At 39.3% G+C, this 15,119-nt stretch overlaps 1 protein-coding gene across 3 annotated transcripts; it reads right to left on the reverse strand.

Moving 5' to 3' along the window:
• Window positions 1-1,229: 1,229 nt before the first annotated feature.
• gprc5bb (G protein-coupled receptor, class C, group 5, member Bb) lies at window positions 1,230-11,761 on the reverse strand. 3 transcript variants are annotated; one of them, XR_011915352.1, is made up of 5 exons: window positions 11,269-11,761; window positions 9,472-10,579; window positions 5,246-5,358; window positions 4,879-5,148; window positions 1,230-1,980 (listed from the first exon to the last, which is right to left on the reverse strand). XR_011915352.1 is itself a non-coding variant. In XM_072384277.1 (5 exons), exons 2-4 carry the CDS (start codon window positions 10,577-10,579, stop codon window positions 5,104-5,106), a joined length of 1,266 nt encoding a protein of 421 aa, XP_072240378.1. In that variant the 5' UTR covers window positions 11,269-11,761; the 3' UTR covers window positions 1,230-4,920; window positions 5,066-5,103. The 3 variants fall into 3 exon arrangements, 2 of the variants coding, with proteins under 2 accessions (XP_072240378.1, XP_072240377.1); XM_072384277.1 differs by having other exon boundaries at window positions 1,230-4,920; window positions 5,066-5,148; XM_072384276.1 differs by having other exon boundaries at window positions 1,230-5,148.
• Window positions 11,762-15,119: the final 3,358 nt, after the last annotated feature.

Raw genomic sequence — 15,119 nt, forward strand, 5'->3', positions numbered from 1 at the left:
TCGATAACCCCCAGACAGCCAATGTTGTGTTAGAACTGTCGCATATTTCCTTGATATTCAGTTACAGAGCCATCACAGGTATATCTATACTTGAAGTTCGCAGTAGTATAGTCACATGGGAAATTTAAAGGACTAAGGTTTTGTGTTTGTGGACAAAACAGAGAAAAATAATCTGCAGGTCTTAAAATTAGGTAAAGCTCAGATGAGCAACAGCCCATCTTATTTAACAAAAACTAATCCAAAATGCAGAAGCAGTGTGTGAAAAGCTAAGTTCACCATATGACTCAGCAGCTTCTACAACCACCTTTAGCAACAATAACTTAATGGTTTTCTGTATGACGCTCTCAGTCTCTCACATCATTGTGGAGGAATTTTGTCCCACCCTTCTTTACTTTGCTCATTGAGGTTTGCAGCACTGGTTTCTGCACAGCTCTCTTAAGGTCCCACCAAAGCATTTCAGTCAGGTTAAGGTCTGGACTTTGACTGGACCATTGCAACACCTTGATTCTTTTCTTTTTCACACATTCTGTTGTAGATCTGCTGCTGTGTTTGGGATCATTGTCCTGTTGTTGAGCCCGTTTCAGCCCAGCTTTAGCTGTGGGACAGATGGCCTCACATTTGACTCTAGAATACTTTGGTATCCAGAGGAGTTCATGATGGACTCAATGACTACAAGGTGCCCAGGTCCTGTGGCTGCAGAACAAGCCCAGATCATCAGCCTTCCACCACCATGCTTGACAGTTGGTATGAGGTTTTTGTGCTGATATGCTGTGTTTGGTTTTCTCCAAACGTGCTGCTGTGCATTATGACCAAACATCTCCACTTTGCTCTGGTCTGTCCAAAGGACATTGTTCCAGAAGTCTTGTGCTTTGTTCAGATGCAGCTTTGCAAACCTAAGCTGTGCTGCCATGTTCTTTTTAGAGAGAAGAGGCTGCAACTCCTTCTCCTGCAACCTCTCTTAAAAAGCCATACTTTTGATTGTTTATTTATTGTATTGGATATATGGACGCAGGAGTACTCATTTTTCCACACACTGCTTCAACATTTTAGCTTAGTTTCTGCTAAATAAATAATGACCCAAGTCATATGCTGTTGTTTACCTGAGGTTTCTTTACCTAATCCTGACAACTGATAAATACCAGATGATTTTTCATGTCCTGGCACATAAAACGTTTAGAATTGAAACAGGGAGTACTTTCTTTTAAACTTTAGTTGATTTTATAGTTGCATACAAACAGGCAGGTCCCCATAGGAAAGACAACAAGACCAGAAAATGCGCAGATGTATTCGCCACTTTGTGCAAATCACATTACAGACATTCATTTTACGCTGCCATAAAACAGTGACAGTGCTATCATCATAAAAGCATCTCAAAAGTGCTCTTTCACATCTGGAATATCTACAGTATACATTCAAAAATCAGTTATACAGGATTATTACCTATTTTCATTGTACAAATTCAGAGCACGGACTTGGACACAAAAACAAAATATTGACAATTTACCTCAGTTTTACTGCAGAAAGAAACAGTCACCACATGAATATGATGCATTGCACTTGCATTTTATCTGAATACATTGTCCCGACATTAACGCACTGTTGTTCAGGAGACTGAAATAGCAAAATTCAAGCTATATATGAGGGAATGCGTATCAACTGTATCGAGCAAGAATCCATTCGGGACTTCAGGGTAATAAAAACATGAAATGCTTCTTGTTAAATTCACATTCAGAAATGACCAAATATTCTCTTTGTTTTTAACAGACAAAAAAAGAAAAAAATAGTGATCTTGAGTGCAAGAAGTGGGAGGGAAAATTAAGCGAACCCTTGGAATTATCTGCAAAACTCAGAATACACCCGCTCATTCATTTTGAATCTCAACATTTGATGCTTCAGTGGAGGCTGGTGGTTGAAGTAAAGTATGAAACTCCAGTGTCCTGGAGGCCATGGTCCCTCAGAATTATTTTTAAAAGTTAAGCCCTTAAATGGAGATCAACAAACAGACAGATAACAATATTATAGTGTAACCAGTTACTTTCACTTAGGTACAGTACTAAACTGAGGTACCTTTATTTAATTGTACTTCCTTATAACTCAGTTTTGTAAGAAGAGAATATTTGACCCTTTATCTTATATTTCACAGTTTAAGTTACCGGTTACTTTAGAAAATACTTGTGTTTTGACCTATAAAGTTTCTGTTGCTCATGAAATATTTTTCAGTATGTTGAAGGGAAAATAGAAGTAGAAATTCACCTTACTAGAACATATCTTTTATAACTGTTTAAGTATTTTATAATTCCTTGCCAGGGATTAGGAATCCTCCTGGTTGCTTCCCTTTGGAGGTTTTCTGGACAGACCAAGAACTTGCAGGAGGGATTATATGTCATTTCTAGCCTGGGAACTTCTCGGGATCCCCCAGGAGGAGCTGAGGAGTGTCACAGGGGAGAGGGGTCCCAGAGTTTCCCTCCTGGACCTGTTCAACCCACAACCTCGTATATAATAGATGGATGGATGGATCTTTTAAAATGAGAAAATACAAAAATGATACAATCTCATTTATTCAAATGTCTGAATTTATTTTTGGGTTTGTAGGTTTTTCACTTTGAGATAAATTCTGACATTGTGTCCTTAGTTTCTTTGCCTCATGTTTACCTTCTAGACTGAATGTTTAAAGACCAGGTTATAGATGCCTATTAAATGTCCGAAAAACATTAAATTACTCACTTGTGGTCAACTCAAAAGATTTAATGATTGACCTCAAGTGAACCAATCCCCCTCACCTTCTATGCAGTTCAGATAAAATAGTCCGAAATTCCTCCTAAATTTCAGACTGAGGTGCTTGTTTGAGATAATTTCTGTCAATAGATGTTCAGTTAGCTATTTATTCCAAGTCATTGCCAACTTTGACAGTGATTGTTGAATGTGTGTGTTCAACAAACACAAAAGTCATAGTTTGTGTATAGTATGACCTCTAATTATGCAGGAAACCAGGTAATTCCAAAGGGTTCACATACTTTTCTTACCATTGTCTTAGGATGCTGCCATGTATCTCACTTTGCGGTTATGTGTACGTGCACAGCAACATTTTGATTGTTGCTGTTTGCATGAGTTGCAGATGGAATATTTGCCTAATATTCCTACGGAGGATAGTTAATGGTTAATGGTTAATGACTCACTCTCAGTTTATGTCCCCACACAATTTAATTCACCACAATAACTGCGCTCATTTGAAGCCGTCAGTATAATTCCCATCCCTCAAAACACAGAGCGTTATCTTCATGGGGTTTCTGTGCCTTCTTTTAACCACAGCCTTCCAGCCCTGCTCTGGACTCCGCCTGAATTGTTGTTGCCAGATCATGTGACAAAAAGCCACCTGGTCTATGAAAACAAGCCTAGAAGCTTGTCTGGGCTTAGTAAATGTGGAAAAATGGACATGTGCCATCGACAGACTGTTCCTGTGAAATAGTTGTGGCTACCGGTGATACATTTCTTAAACTGTATATTGCAGTTTACACATAAAGTATCTTATTTGTAAAATGTGTTGTTTGATGTTTGACTAAATGTGCTTTTGTACATTTGTAAGTCAAATTTATATCTTTTAAGAGCATTGTATATATAACAAGATAAACTTTGGTAGGACTTAGTAGTGCTATTCAGATGTGTACTTGTCTGCATAATACGACAAATCTCAACGGTGAAATCTTAAAAATGAAATTATTCAGTTTAAGGTGCTCAGAAAAGTCTTATTCAGACTCCCAATCAGTGTATTATCAGAATTTTGCTGTGCATGTAAATGTGGTCACTGTCGGATCAGCAGCATGACTGAATCCAAGGTGACCTTTAAAAAAGATGAGTGAAATACCTTGAAGCTAGTTGTTGTAGTAAAACAGTCTGACCACAAGCTGTTTGTCCAGTGCTCTGGAGTCATATGATGCTTTTTTCAACAGCCAGGGTTAGCTCAGCTCTCACACATTTAAATTAAAATTTTTCAGACTATGAGGGCCTTTTTTACTGGGTTGGCATGAAAGGGGTGAGACTGTTTTGTTGATCACTGTGGTCAATCTGAAAGATAAACTAATTTAACAACAGGCTAATTTCCCTATATATATATATATATATATATATATATATATATATATATATATCCAGACATATTTGAAAAATATAGAAAACATTCAAACACTGACATTTTGATAAAATGCTTTACCTCTTAACTTTGCTTTAACATGCATCTCAAACAATCTTGAATTTCACAACTCTCTGCCGTGATCAGCACTGATCAAGTGAAAAAAAATCACTACAGTAAACACTGCAGAAATAGTATTGCAGTATTAAATGGCTTTAACGACGTGTTTCTTAAAAACATATGCTTCTTCAAAAACTGTCCACGAGGTGCAGATCTTTAATTTACCATTTGAATCCATCTGATATTCCAACCCTGCACAACCCCTGCTGATTATATGGCATTTATTGTGAACGCATAAGAAATTGTGCCAAACTGATCAGCAGCACTGATACTGGAATAAAGATAGATAGAAAATCACTATGAGAAACCCTGGAATACAGAGGACAAGCAAGCTTTGTTGGTATGTGCTGGTAATTTACATTAAAATCCTAAGGACTGAGTTTAAGGAAAGCGCAGTTTTATGAAGTAACATCACTGATGAGCAAACCCAAATATGTAATACGGCTGCTCGTGTTCACTTCACTAAATAGAAATCCTCTTTGTAGCTCAACTTTCTCATGGTCCTTTCCTTCAATACTAATATAAGTCATATTTTCATTCATATTTGCATTCCTTATGTGTTCATCACTTTGTTTACATCTTAAAATGCATGTGCTGATTGGAGTAATGCACAGTTATAATTGTCACTTAACTTTTCAGCTTTCTCTTCCCTCTGATGTGATTTTACTTCAAGTCTGCAAGTAAGGAGGCATCCAACTAAAGGTAATCAAAAATACTATAAGTTTGTTTTTAAATGCAAAAGTTATAAATATGTGCAGAAACACAAACACATTAAAATACTTTCTGCTTCTTAGGCAACGGGAAATTCTTCTAATTCACCACAAATGGAGTGTATCCTGTTGACGACTTGCTCCGTGTTACCATAATCGTCGTCCAGTGTAGTTAATTGGGGCTGTGGGCATCTGCAACACATAAAAAGAATATTGAGAAGGTGCAATCACTTACTTACTGATTTAGAGACTCTCAAACTTCCAGAGTGTGTATTTCTGTCATACTTACTGTACCACCATTCATGACTAAAGCCATTTCAGTGGGTTGGTAGACATGACCTCTGAAGGCGATGCCAGGACGGACAGTCCCATGGTTGCTGTGGTAAGCGCCACTTCGAAGGGCTGACGGATCAATCAAGGCAAAACACATATGCACACACACGAGTTACAGGTGTAATTCAGGCTAACAGGTGTGACATTAGATCATACCTCTTATATCATTTCAAGGCACAAAAAATAAAGAAAGATAACCCAAATAAAAGAATGAAAAAAATACAGTATTATAGTCTTATCTTTTGCTAAAAATGAATAACTTAATGGCTTCATTAACTATTGTCTTGGAAGGAATGGCAGAAAACAGGTTTTTTCTTTGTCGACATGAATATATAGTTTTCTGATACCTGACTATGTCTGGATTTTCAATGAGACTATGTTGAACTAATACAACTGCTATCCAAAAAAACCTGGAATGGTTGTGAAATGTAATCAGACGAAATGCAATGATTTGCTAATCAATGTCAACCTGTACTCAAGTGAAAATAGTACAAAGATACATATCGAGTGTCAAGACTGAGACACTATTTTAGTTTTTGAAAAGTACAATATACCCATCTTGAATTTGACTCCAGCTGCGTGATTTCAAAATTTTGGGCGGAGCAAAAAAAGACCACAAATGTTGTGTAATGATTAAAAATAAGAGTTCACAATCAGTTAGGTTGTTTAGCAACAGATGAGTAATGTCAATGGGTATAAAGAGAACATTGCAGAGAAGCTGCATCTTTCAGAAATAATGATTGGGATGGGCTCACCACTCTGTGGAAGGCGGTTTATGCAAACAATTTGAGAATTTTCTCAATGAGAAATTAAAAGGAATTCCAGGATTTTTTTAATTACAGGAGAGTAAATATATCATTTTGGTGCTACAGTTTGCTTATTTCAATAATTCTGTTTTGCATGTTTTGGTTATTTTTTGGGAACATAGTAATAGTGAATACAGAGTCAACATATCAGCCTTTCAGTCAAATACCACAGGGTTACATGTGAACAAAGCTCCTGAAGAAATCGAGTGAAGAAAAGATTTGTCTTGCACATGATATGTTGATGGGGTTGTGTTGAGGTGGCAGAGGGAGTTGTTTGTCTTAAAACACTGAATGAAGCAAAATAATAGAATTACTGTACATCTATGCCATTTTATGACACGGGGAGTCACGGGGAGTAATTTTATGTAAAACAACATCTAAATATACAGTATAATGTGAATGAACAGAGAGTTGTTGTTATGGCTTAAAATCAAAGGAGGGTGAAAGACTTTAAAATTCAAGGAATACTGACATGTTTTTCCCTTTTTTCATGGAGCGTGTGCTTATTTCAGCAAGACGATGTTAAACCACATTCTGCATGTATTGCAAGAGGATGGCTCTGTAATGAAAAGTCCATGAGGTAAACTGTCCTGTTTGTAGTCCAAACCCCTTCAAAACATTGCAAAACACATTTTTTTTAAAAGGGAAAAGACTGGTGATAAACATATTCTGTTAAAATTTTTAATAGGTTTCTGACAACAAGTTAAAAATGAAAATTTTCTAAAAAAACCACTTTATATGTCTTTACTTAATTACTTTAATGTTTCATTTATCTTCAGATACCGACTGACTTGTGAAAATTCATGTGAAGAATACTTCATGTCAGCTGTTCGGTGGTTCTACTTTTAGAAATCTGGGGATTTGACAAACCTGCACGCATGGCTGTAGTGCTTAGTAAGATTTTATTTAGCCTTTGTTGTCATCCTGCTGAAAAGAGTCACTCATTTTTGTTAAATTTTGTGTTTTTGTTATCAGCTGTGGGGTAGATAAACATCAGTCTGCTTGAGATGAATAAACTGGTCTCGACAGTAGTTAAAAAAAAATATTCCTAAGATTTGATATGACAGAAGGGGGAGTTATAAGTGTAACATATGGTACATCATCTGTTAGGGAAACCAACAGAACCATAAATCCAAACTACATAAATCCTTTTGAGTTTTGTTTAAAGGTCGTTATACGACTTTCTTCTCAATGTGACCTGTTATTATCGGCCATACATTGAAGTTCGTATGTTTACTTCTGCTGCCGTCACTCTTTGTTTGTCCTGGTTCATCAAATCTTAGCTCTTCATCTGTGCATCCGGCTTCAAATAGAAATAGAGCAATCAAAGTGAAATGACTCATGATTCTCCCTGTAGAGCAGCCGGGTGGATAATCAGGCATTTCATGAGGTGTAATTGGCTTTTGGATAAGGAGCTGAATGGTAGCCACGCTTTCAGTAAACACACTTATCCAGTGTTCAGGGTGGTTTATTCATTTGAATTAAACTGCATTTGTAATTCTATTTAGAAATGCGTTTGAATTATTTATCTTCTTAATGATACATTTAAATAATTAATCAAAATCATGTTAGTTTTATCAACCAATCGTCTTTATACATTTTTGCTTAAATGTTTCAAATTAAAGGTTAAAATGACTTGCCCCCATGTGTAAGAGAGAATATATCCTCTGCTACTTCAAAGGTTTAAGGTTTAAGGATTTTTTTTACATCTCAATTATCACATCCTTATTAGAGCTTAAAATCAGTTGAATGCAATCTCCATTTAACAACAACACATACTATATCCCATGATTATGTGATTATTTACTGAATGAAAACTAAGCCAAAACGCAGAACCAGTATGTGAAAAGCCCTGTACACCCTGACTGCTCCCATAAGAATTGAATGGGTAAATAGCAGCCATAAATTATGTGTGAGCACCTCTATAAAAGCAGAGGTTTTCTCACTTTGCTGGTCTGAAACATTCAGGTGTGTGTTAACACAATGCCAAGGAGGAAAGACATCGACAATGATCTTAGAGAAGCAATTGTTGCTGCCCATCAATCTGGGAAAGGTTATAAGGCCATTTCCAAACTATTTGGAGTCCATCATTCTACAGAGAGAAAGATTATTCACATGTGGAAAATATTCAAGACAGCTGCCAATCTTCTCATGAGTGGACGTCCCAGCAAGTTCACCCCAAGGTCAAAAACCCAAGAGCTACATCTCAGACTCTCCAGGCCTCAGTTAGCATGTTAAATGTTAAAGTTCATGACGGTACAGATAGGAAAAGACTGAACAAGTATGGCTTGTTTGGAAGGGTTGCTGGAGAAAGCCTCTTCTCTCTAAAACGAATATGGCAGCACAGCTTAGGTTTGCAAAGCTGCTGAACAAACCACAAGACTTCTGGAACAATGTCCTTTGAAGAGACCAGACCAAAGTGGAGATGTTTGTTCATAATGCACAGCAGCACGTTTGGGGTTGTTTTGCACTCACAACATCCTTTGGTTCTTGGTTAAACCCAATTAAAATGCTGTGGTGGGACCTTTAGAGAGCTGTTCAGATGCTGTAAACCTAAATGAACTGAAACAATGTTATAAAGAAGAGTGGGCCAAAAATCCTCCACCACGTTGTTTTCATTTGTATGATAATCTGTATGATAATGACACAGAAAACACATAACATCAACATTTTTTGCAGAAGGTGGCTCTACACCTTTTGAATTATGGAATGTACTTAGTTTTTACACATTCTGCTTTTGACACACATTTTGAGTTAGTTTTGTTCAGTGAATTATGACATGATGTAATATGTCAGGAATTGTTTTCTATCTGGGGTGGTGATTACCCAATTTTCAAACTTGACAAGGATAGTGATTTATATATTCTTTTTTTAATGCCCTGACATGTTAAACATTAGAATTAAAAGACGATGCACTTTCTTCTTCACTTGACTGTAACTGAAGATTTGAAATGTAATTCAGTTAAATTAATAGAGCACTCCTCTGCACTTTATTAATGAGTCTCCCGGTCACCAGTGAAGTCTGTTGCAGATAACGTAACATCAGATACCTGACATACTTAAGGCAGAGCTTTAGTCATGATCACGGTTTTGATTTGATAATGGCAGGTGATATAAAAGTTATTTTTGTTATCTGTTTCATTTCCATACCTCTGCTTGACATATGAAGTAGAGACACTTACCATTTTTAGAGTGTGGTGCCCCTTTTATGTTGTCTGTTGCTTGGCAACACTGAACTTAAATGCCAAAAATATTTTGTCTCAACCTGATATGTTGAAAAAGTTATGATATTAGTCCTGGCTGACAACTGAAATTAAGTTTTCTTTTAGTCTGTCTTAAGTAATCATGCATACACGCACACATCACATAGGCCTACTTGCACTGCGCTCCTCCATTGAAAAGGCCTGGTTTTCTTGGAAGGGTTGGTGAGTATGTGCAGGGAGCTCATCTCCAAAGTGTGGTGCAGACGAAGTATTACTGGTGTCGAAGAAATCATCCGTGTTGGATTGGGGAGGGTTCCTCAAACATAGGTGTGACTCTGGAATTGCGTGGAACAGGAGCAGGATCCAACCCTGAATCACCAAGGCCACAGCCAGTGCCGGCTCATCCAACACTTTCAGATCCTTCTTTCCTCCACCTGCCCTATCCCTGCTCCCCTTTGCCCTCAAGGTTTGGCTGCCATAAAGATAAAAGCCCAACCAAGCCACCCATAGCAATGCTGATGCCAGACTGGACAAAAAGACCCAGATGGCATTACACTTCCATCTTCGTTTTTCGCTCTCCCCTTCTCTGCCATCTTCACTGCCATCTCCTCCATCTGCTACCAGGTCTCCTCCACATAGCACCACCCCAAGAGAGAGACCCATGGCTATGAGGAGCAGGCCCAGAGTGTAGCTGCACGTCAGAGCAAAGTCTAAAGGTGGATATTCACAGGCTGGGTGACCTTCTCTAACTACAGTCAGCAGAACCCATTCGGCAGAGATTATTCCCTGAACCAAAGCCAAGGCCAAACCGAGTGCTGCCAGGGTGCTCCCTGATGGGCTCGTCTTTCCGGCCACCAGCCTCCTGAGCCTGACACCCTGCACCAGCAAGCTAGAGAAGCAGAGAGCGAAAAGCGGTCCCCAGAAAGCCCTGCGTACCACACAGAGCACCTGGGTCTTCCCCACAAGGAAAGCCAGAGAGATAGTAAAAAGCCCCAAGAGCGTGCCAAGGAGAAGGAGTAGAGGGCCCAGACCAGAGCGCCTGGCAGGGTCAGAAATGATGCGGAGCTTGACTATCAGGAGCACAGCGAGGACTAGAGAGGTGAGGCCACCGCTGCAGGCCACAGCCTCCAGAACAACACCCCAGGCCGCATCCAGGTCACACAGCACTCTGTAGGGGGGTTCCACATCCACACTGCATCCCCGGGGTGGAGGAGGGGAGGGATGGGATGAACCATAACCAATCAGTGACAGGACGCAGATGATGATAGGGCTGACGGCCATCTTTGAGACACAGACAGAAAATAACATAAAGAAGAGAAATAGAGAAAGGGTTAAAAGAGACACAGAGAAATTAAGTAATAAAGAAAAATATAGAGGAGACAGGAAGGTGAATATGGGGTAAATTACTGTATATTAGTGGCTGCAGCTTCCCCATGATTCAGAACAGACTATAGAAACAGCAGCCAGCTTCTGTTAAGATCCAATAAACCTGTTGCATAATATGTTGTTCATCTATCAGATGCACAAAAACACGCACTCACTGCACAGAATAGACCTGCTTTTAGCACTGGGTAATAGTTTCCATGGAAACGGGAAACAGCGTGGGTTGGCTACATTGCATACTGGGCTTTTGAGAAGTCGAGTTCAGCACCCCTTAAATCATAGAAAACACAAAACGGTGCACACGTAAATGTATACGCACTTGTACTTATTTGTGAGGACCCTCATTAACATAATATACTCCTCAGGCTCACCCCAGCTATTGCATAAACCTAATTTTGACATTTTCTCTAATGCAAAAAAAAATTAATACCCCAAAACAGTGGATGATTGAGGTAAGAATGTGTTTCTTATGCTATGAAATTTAAAAGAATCCTGAAGGAGAGAGGTATAAAACTACACATGTAAAAGAACACATCAAATAAAAACCAAACGTAGCAACACAATTTCACAAATGATGTCAAACTCACCTCAGTTAAATTCTTCACTCAAATTCTTGGTTATTGACTGTGCAGGGGTATCATAGTTTTCCTTACATCATTTTTGGCATCACGTTAGTTATTTAAAGTGTTTTGTTTTTCCAGTTAATTAAATCCTCGAGGCAGCAGAAAAAAATTGGTTTCCATTTTGTCGCTGTCTGTGCTCACAGCTCCCACTGCTTCAAAGTAGAAGATAACACACTTTGAAAAGACCAGTAACGTCCTGCTGAGGCAGTGACTTGTCCGGCTGCTCTAAGAAGAAGCCACAATCATGATGCATGCCTTGATACTTCACACACCCACACAATCAAATATATCTTCGGTTTCTTTCACTCTTCTCTCTCCCTCCCTCTGTCCTCCTCTTTCTATTCACTCTGTCTGTATGTCTGTGTTTCTCTCCTCGCTCCACACTGAATCTGCGGAGGTGTCAGCAGAGATGCAATCCCAGCTTACTTCTGCTCACCCACACACGGGCAGTATGATTAGCTGTTGCACTTGTCTAACCAGGAAGGAGATAGGAAGTAAGCTCAGTATATAAGCATGGTAATTCATAGTCTGTCCAGTATTAGTCACTTGCTTTCTCGTCTTGGTGTAATTTCATGCTCCCACATCTTTCTGTTAATTTTTCCCTCATGCTCAAAACAATGTCTTCAGAAGTAAGTGGGGTGTCTGTTAATGGTCTGAAGATGGGATTTGTGTCACAGAGGGTGAAAATGGGATTTGGGAAGAGAAGGCGCAGATGGTTGGTCTAAACACAGGTGAGCCTTCTGGCCATGTGACCATCCTAGTAGAGAGTTGCATAATACCTTGGAAGACATGATTCAGCTAAGAATCCCTTTAGAGAGGAGTAATCTCTACCCCCTACATGCAGGATTGTAGAAGGACACAGCATGAAGAAAATCATGACAAGCAAACCCTGACAGCTAATCGAGTCAGCCTGTATCAGTGTGTGAAGCATTGGTGCTGGCAGATTCTGGTGAGCTAAGAGACCAACAGGAGGCAAAAATTGGAGAGATCAAAGCTGGTTTGTAACACACAACTGAGACACAAACATGTGTAGCTTAAGGAGACTACGCCTGTACCCTTCTGTGGCAGTCAAGACTACCTTATCCAAGTTCTGAATTCTCACATGCCTGTAAGAAACCCTGACTTGGATTAAGTGGGAATAGAAAATAGATGGAACTCAGCATAGTTTGTTCTGTAATTAAAATGCTCTCTGATCACAAGTTGAAGTGAAAAATCAAAACTAACCATTCATCAACATCCTGTTTAAGCTGTGATGATGGAACTTCTTCAGGAGTTCCTTCTTGTTCAAGGTTTGATTCCTGGTCAAACTGATGGTTGCAAACTTTTTTAAAGACCACAGGAATTTGTGCCAGCTTGTTAAAAAAAAAAGGCATGATATGTCTCCTTTAATACATGCGTGCATTTGCTCGGAGCATGATTCTACATCTTCTTCTTCATCCAGTAAGAGGGGATCTATGAATATGATAATGAGCTCCACCCACATCTCCACCTCTCAGTACTTTCTCAAAGCCTCTTCAATCTCTGTAAAATTCCCTCTGCGGTGCTCATTTTATGAAGAACAATCAGCAGTAATGATCAGGGCTGCTAACTCTCACTCACTAAGTGCCAGAATCATGAGCTTTCCACAGCGGCAGCCACTGTTTCAACTTACTTCGTTTTCAGCAACATGCAGGACTCAATGACTTTCTGCTCAGGTAAGAGAGACTGTCTGCCCCAGACTTGTGAGGAGTCTGACCCTGTGTGCAGCTGCTTCTGCGTGAAAAGTGTTCTACTCTGGAGGATCTTTTAATTGTGCCAGAAATGCAGCAAATAGCAGCATGTCTGCTGGTGTTGCTTGTGAGTTTTTCCCCTAGTAGCATTAATTGTAAAGAAGTGTTAAACCGAGAGGAAAACACTTCAAAACTTACCGACCCTTTTCCCTCTCAAACTTGTGGTGACTTCCAGGTAATTGCCTGGAATAACATCTGTCTTCATAACAAGTTCAGTGGCAAACACAGCTGTTTCTTGTTTTTGGGTCAAATTCAAGAGCAGGGGAGTGATAAGGCACTGCCCACACAAGAGCATTTTCTTCCAGGGGAGGCATCGCTTTGCCCCGGTCAGCCAGAACTAACAGTTGCAGGAAAGAGCCTCAACTGGGGGAGGATGATCTGCCCAAGCACATGGACACATGAAAAGAAATTGACTCATCAGACAACCAAGCTGTTTATGTCTGTGAAACAGCTTTCTGAAAAATGAAGACTGCAGACCAGATTTCTCTCTGTTATTTTTGATGAGTTATTGCAATGTCTCAAAATGAATTGGATTAATTTCTGTTGTAGTTTAACATCTTTCCATAAGACATGAAGGCTTACAGAATCTAATTTCATGCCATCACAGTCATAATCAGACCGTCTGCCATCTTAGGAACCAAGTGAGGAAGACATGCAAAGCAGAAAACCTCAGTCATAATGATGAGGAGTGATTTTGCTTATGATATGTCTTGTACACATGAAAAAGAAAAGAAAAAGGAACAGAAAAAAGACCAAACAGACATGTTAACTAGGTGAAAAAGTTTATTTACAGCAGAAGGAGACTTTAATACAGAGCCCTAATAACAGACTTCTAAATATTTTATGTCTGGTGTTTCTTTCTGCTATTTTTCTGTTGTGTATTACATCTGAAGGAGACAAAAGAAGACAGTGACAAAAGACAACAGGGCCAAGAAGTGTGAGTAACTCATGACATCAGTCCCGATCTGGGTGATATAGTGGTTTTATATGGTACAGTGGCTATGGTACAGTGATGGAAAAGACCTAGTGCTTATACACTCTACAGGATTCTCACTCATGTCATGTCTTGGTGCAGTTGGTTGAGGCTTCTTAAGACTGCTTGTGTCAACATAAAACACACTGCACATATCAAACAGACCCCTACCTCAGTGCGCTGTCTGATTGAACGTCTGAACTTGCAAGTCTGACTTTCCATGCTCGGACTGGCATCTATTGTTACCCTCCTCCCTGTCCCACATACCTGCCTGCTCGCCCCACCGCCAACTCAGAACCTCTGCAAGTCTGAGGTCCAACGGTTCTTATATAATCTTTAGTCAAGTAAGCCATCCCCATTATGTTGTATTCAAAATAAAAAGCTGTTAAAGCCCAGATTCAAATGGATGCAGACTGCACACCAACAGAAAACCTGATAGGGCGAAGACGCAATGAGGCAGAAACAGGTTGGTTCGTTTGTCAGCTGGCAGTACAGGTAGGTAACCATAAAAAAGGGACAAATAGAAGATGTAAACAAAAAAATGTCACCATTATATGAACAAGCAAGGCCAAGATTGTTATGGTGAGGATTGAAGTGAGGACCAAAATGCAGTAAAACTTGGAAGGCTGCCTAATGAAGAACAGAAGGACTTTTATATGCTGACAAAATTAACAAAAACTCAGGGTGCTGCAAGCTAAATAGTCCAGAGGAAAAGAGCCAAAGAAAAAACCATCCAAAGCAACAGTCATGAACAGCAACAGGGCTGTATTAAATAGGTGGAAAGACACAGAATACACACTGTATGACTAACACAGCCATGATTTTTGCCATTGCTAACACTGTAGCTATCATGTGAGTGGGACAATGACCAGAGACCTGGTGCAGCAAGGACAGGAAGCAGAGCAGAAGTCTTACAAATAAAATTAACTGGAGGAAAACAAGGAAAAATAAATAAAACCAGGAAAACACTATATAATATTGGACTAAAACAATAACTTGGATGGCAGTTAAGTATTTTCACACTGGAGTCGATGAACAATTATAGTTGATTTTGTCACATGGTTGTGTAGCTA

The sequence above is a fragment of the Leuresthes tenuis genome, unplaced genomic scaffold (genome assembly GCF_036924035.1).
Source record: "Leuresthes tenuis unplaced genomic scaffold, fLeuTen1.0.hap1 SCAF_4, whole genome shotgun sequence".
NCBI lineage: Eukaryota > Metazoa > Chordata > Actinopteri > Atheriniformes > Atherinopsidae > Leuresthes > Leuresthes tenuis.

Bases quoted from the DNA above. Each gene is read 5' to 3' on its own strand.
- gprc5bb (XM_072384277.1), bottom strand. From the start codon at position 10,579: ATGGCCGTCAGCCCTATCATCATCTGCGTCCTGTCACTGATTGGTTAT. The intron at 5,359-9,471 runs GTAGGCCTATGT...TTGATCCGTCAG, and splicing joins AATGGAGGAGCGCAGTGCAA to CCCTTCGAAGTGGCGCTTAC. The intron at 5,149-5,245 runs GTAAGTATGACA...TATGTGTTGCAG, and splicing joins TAGTCATGAATGGTGGTACA to ATGCCCACAGCCCCAATTAA.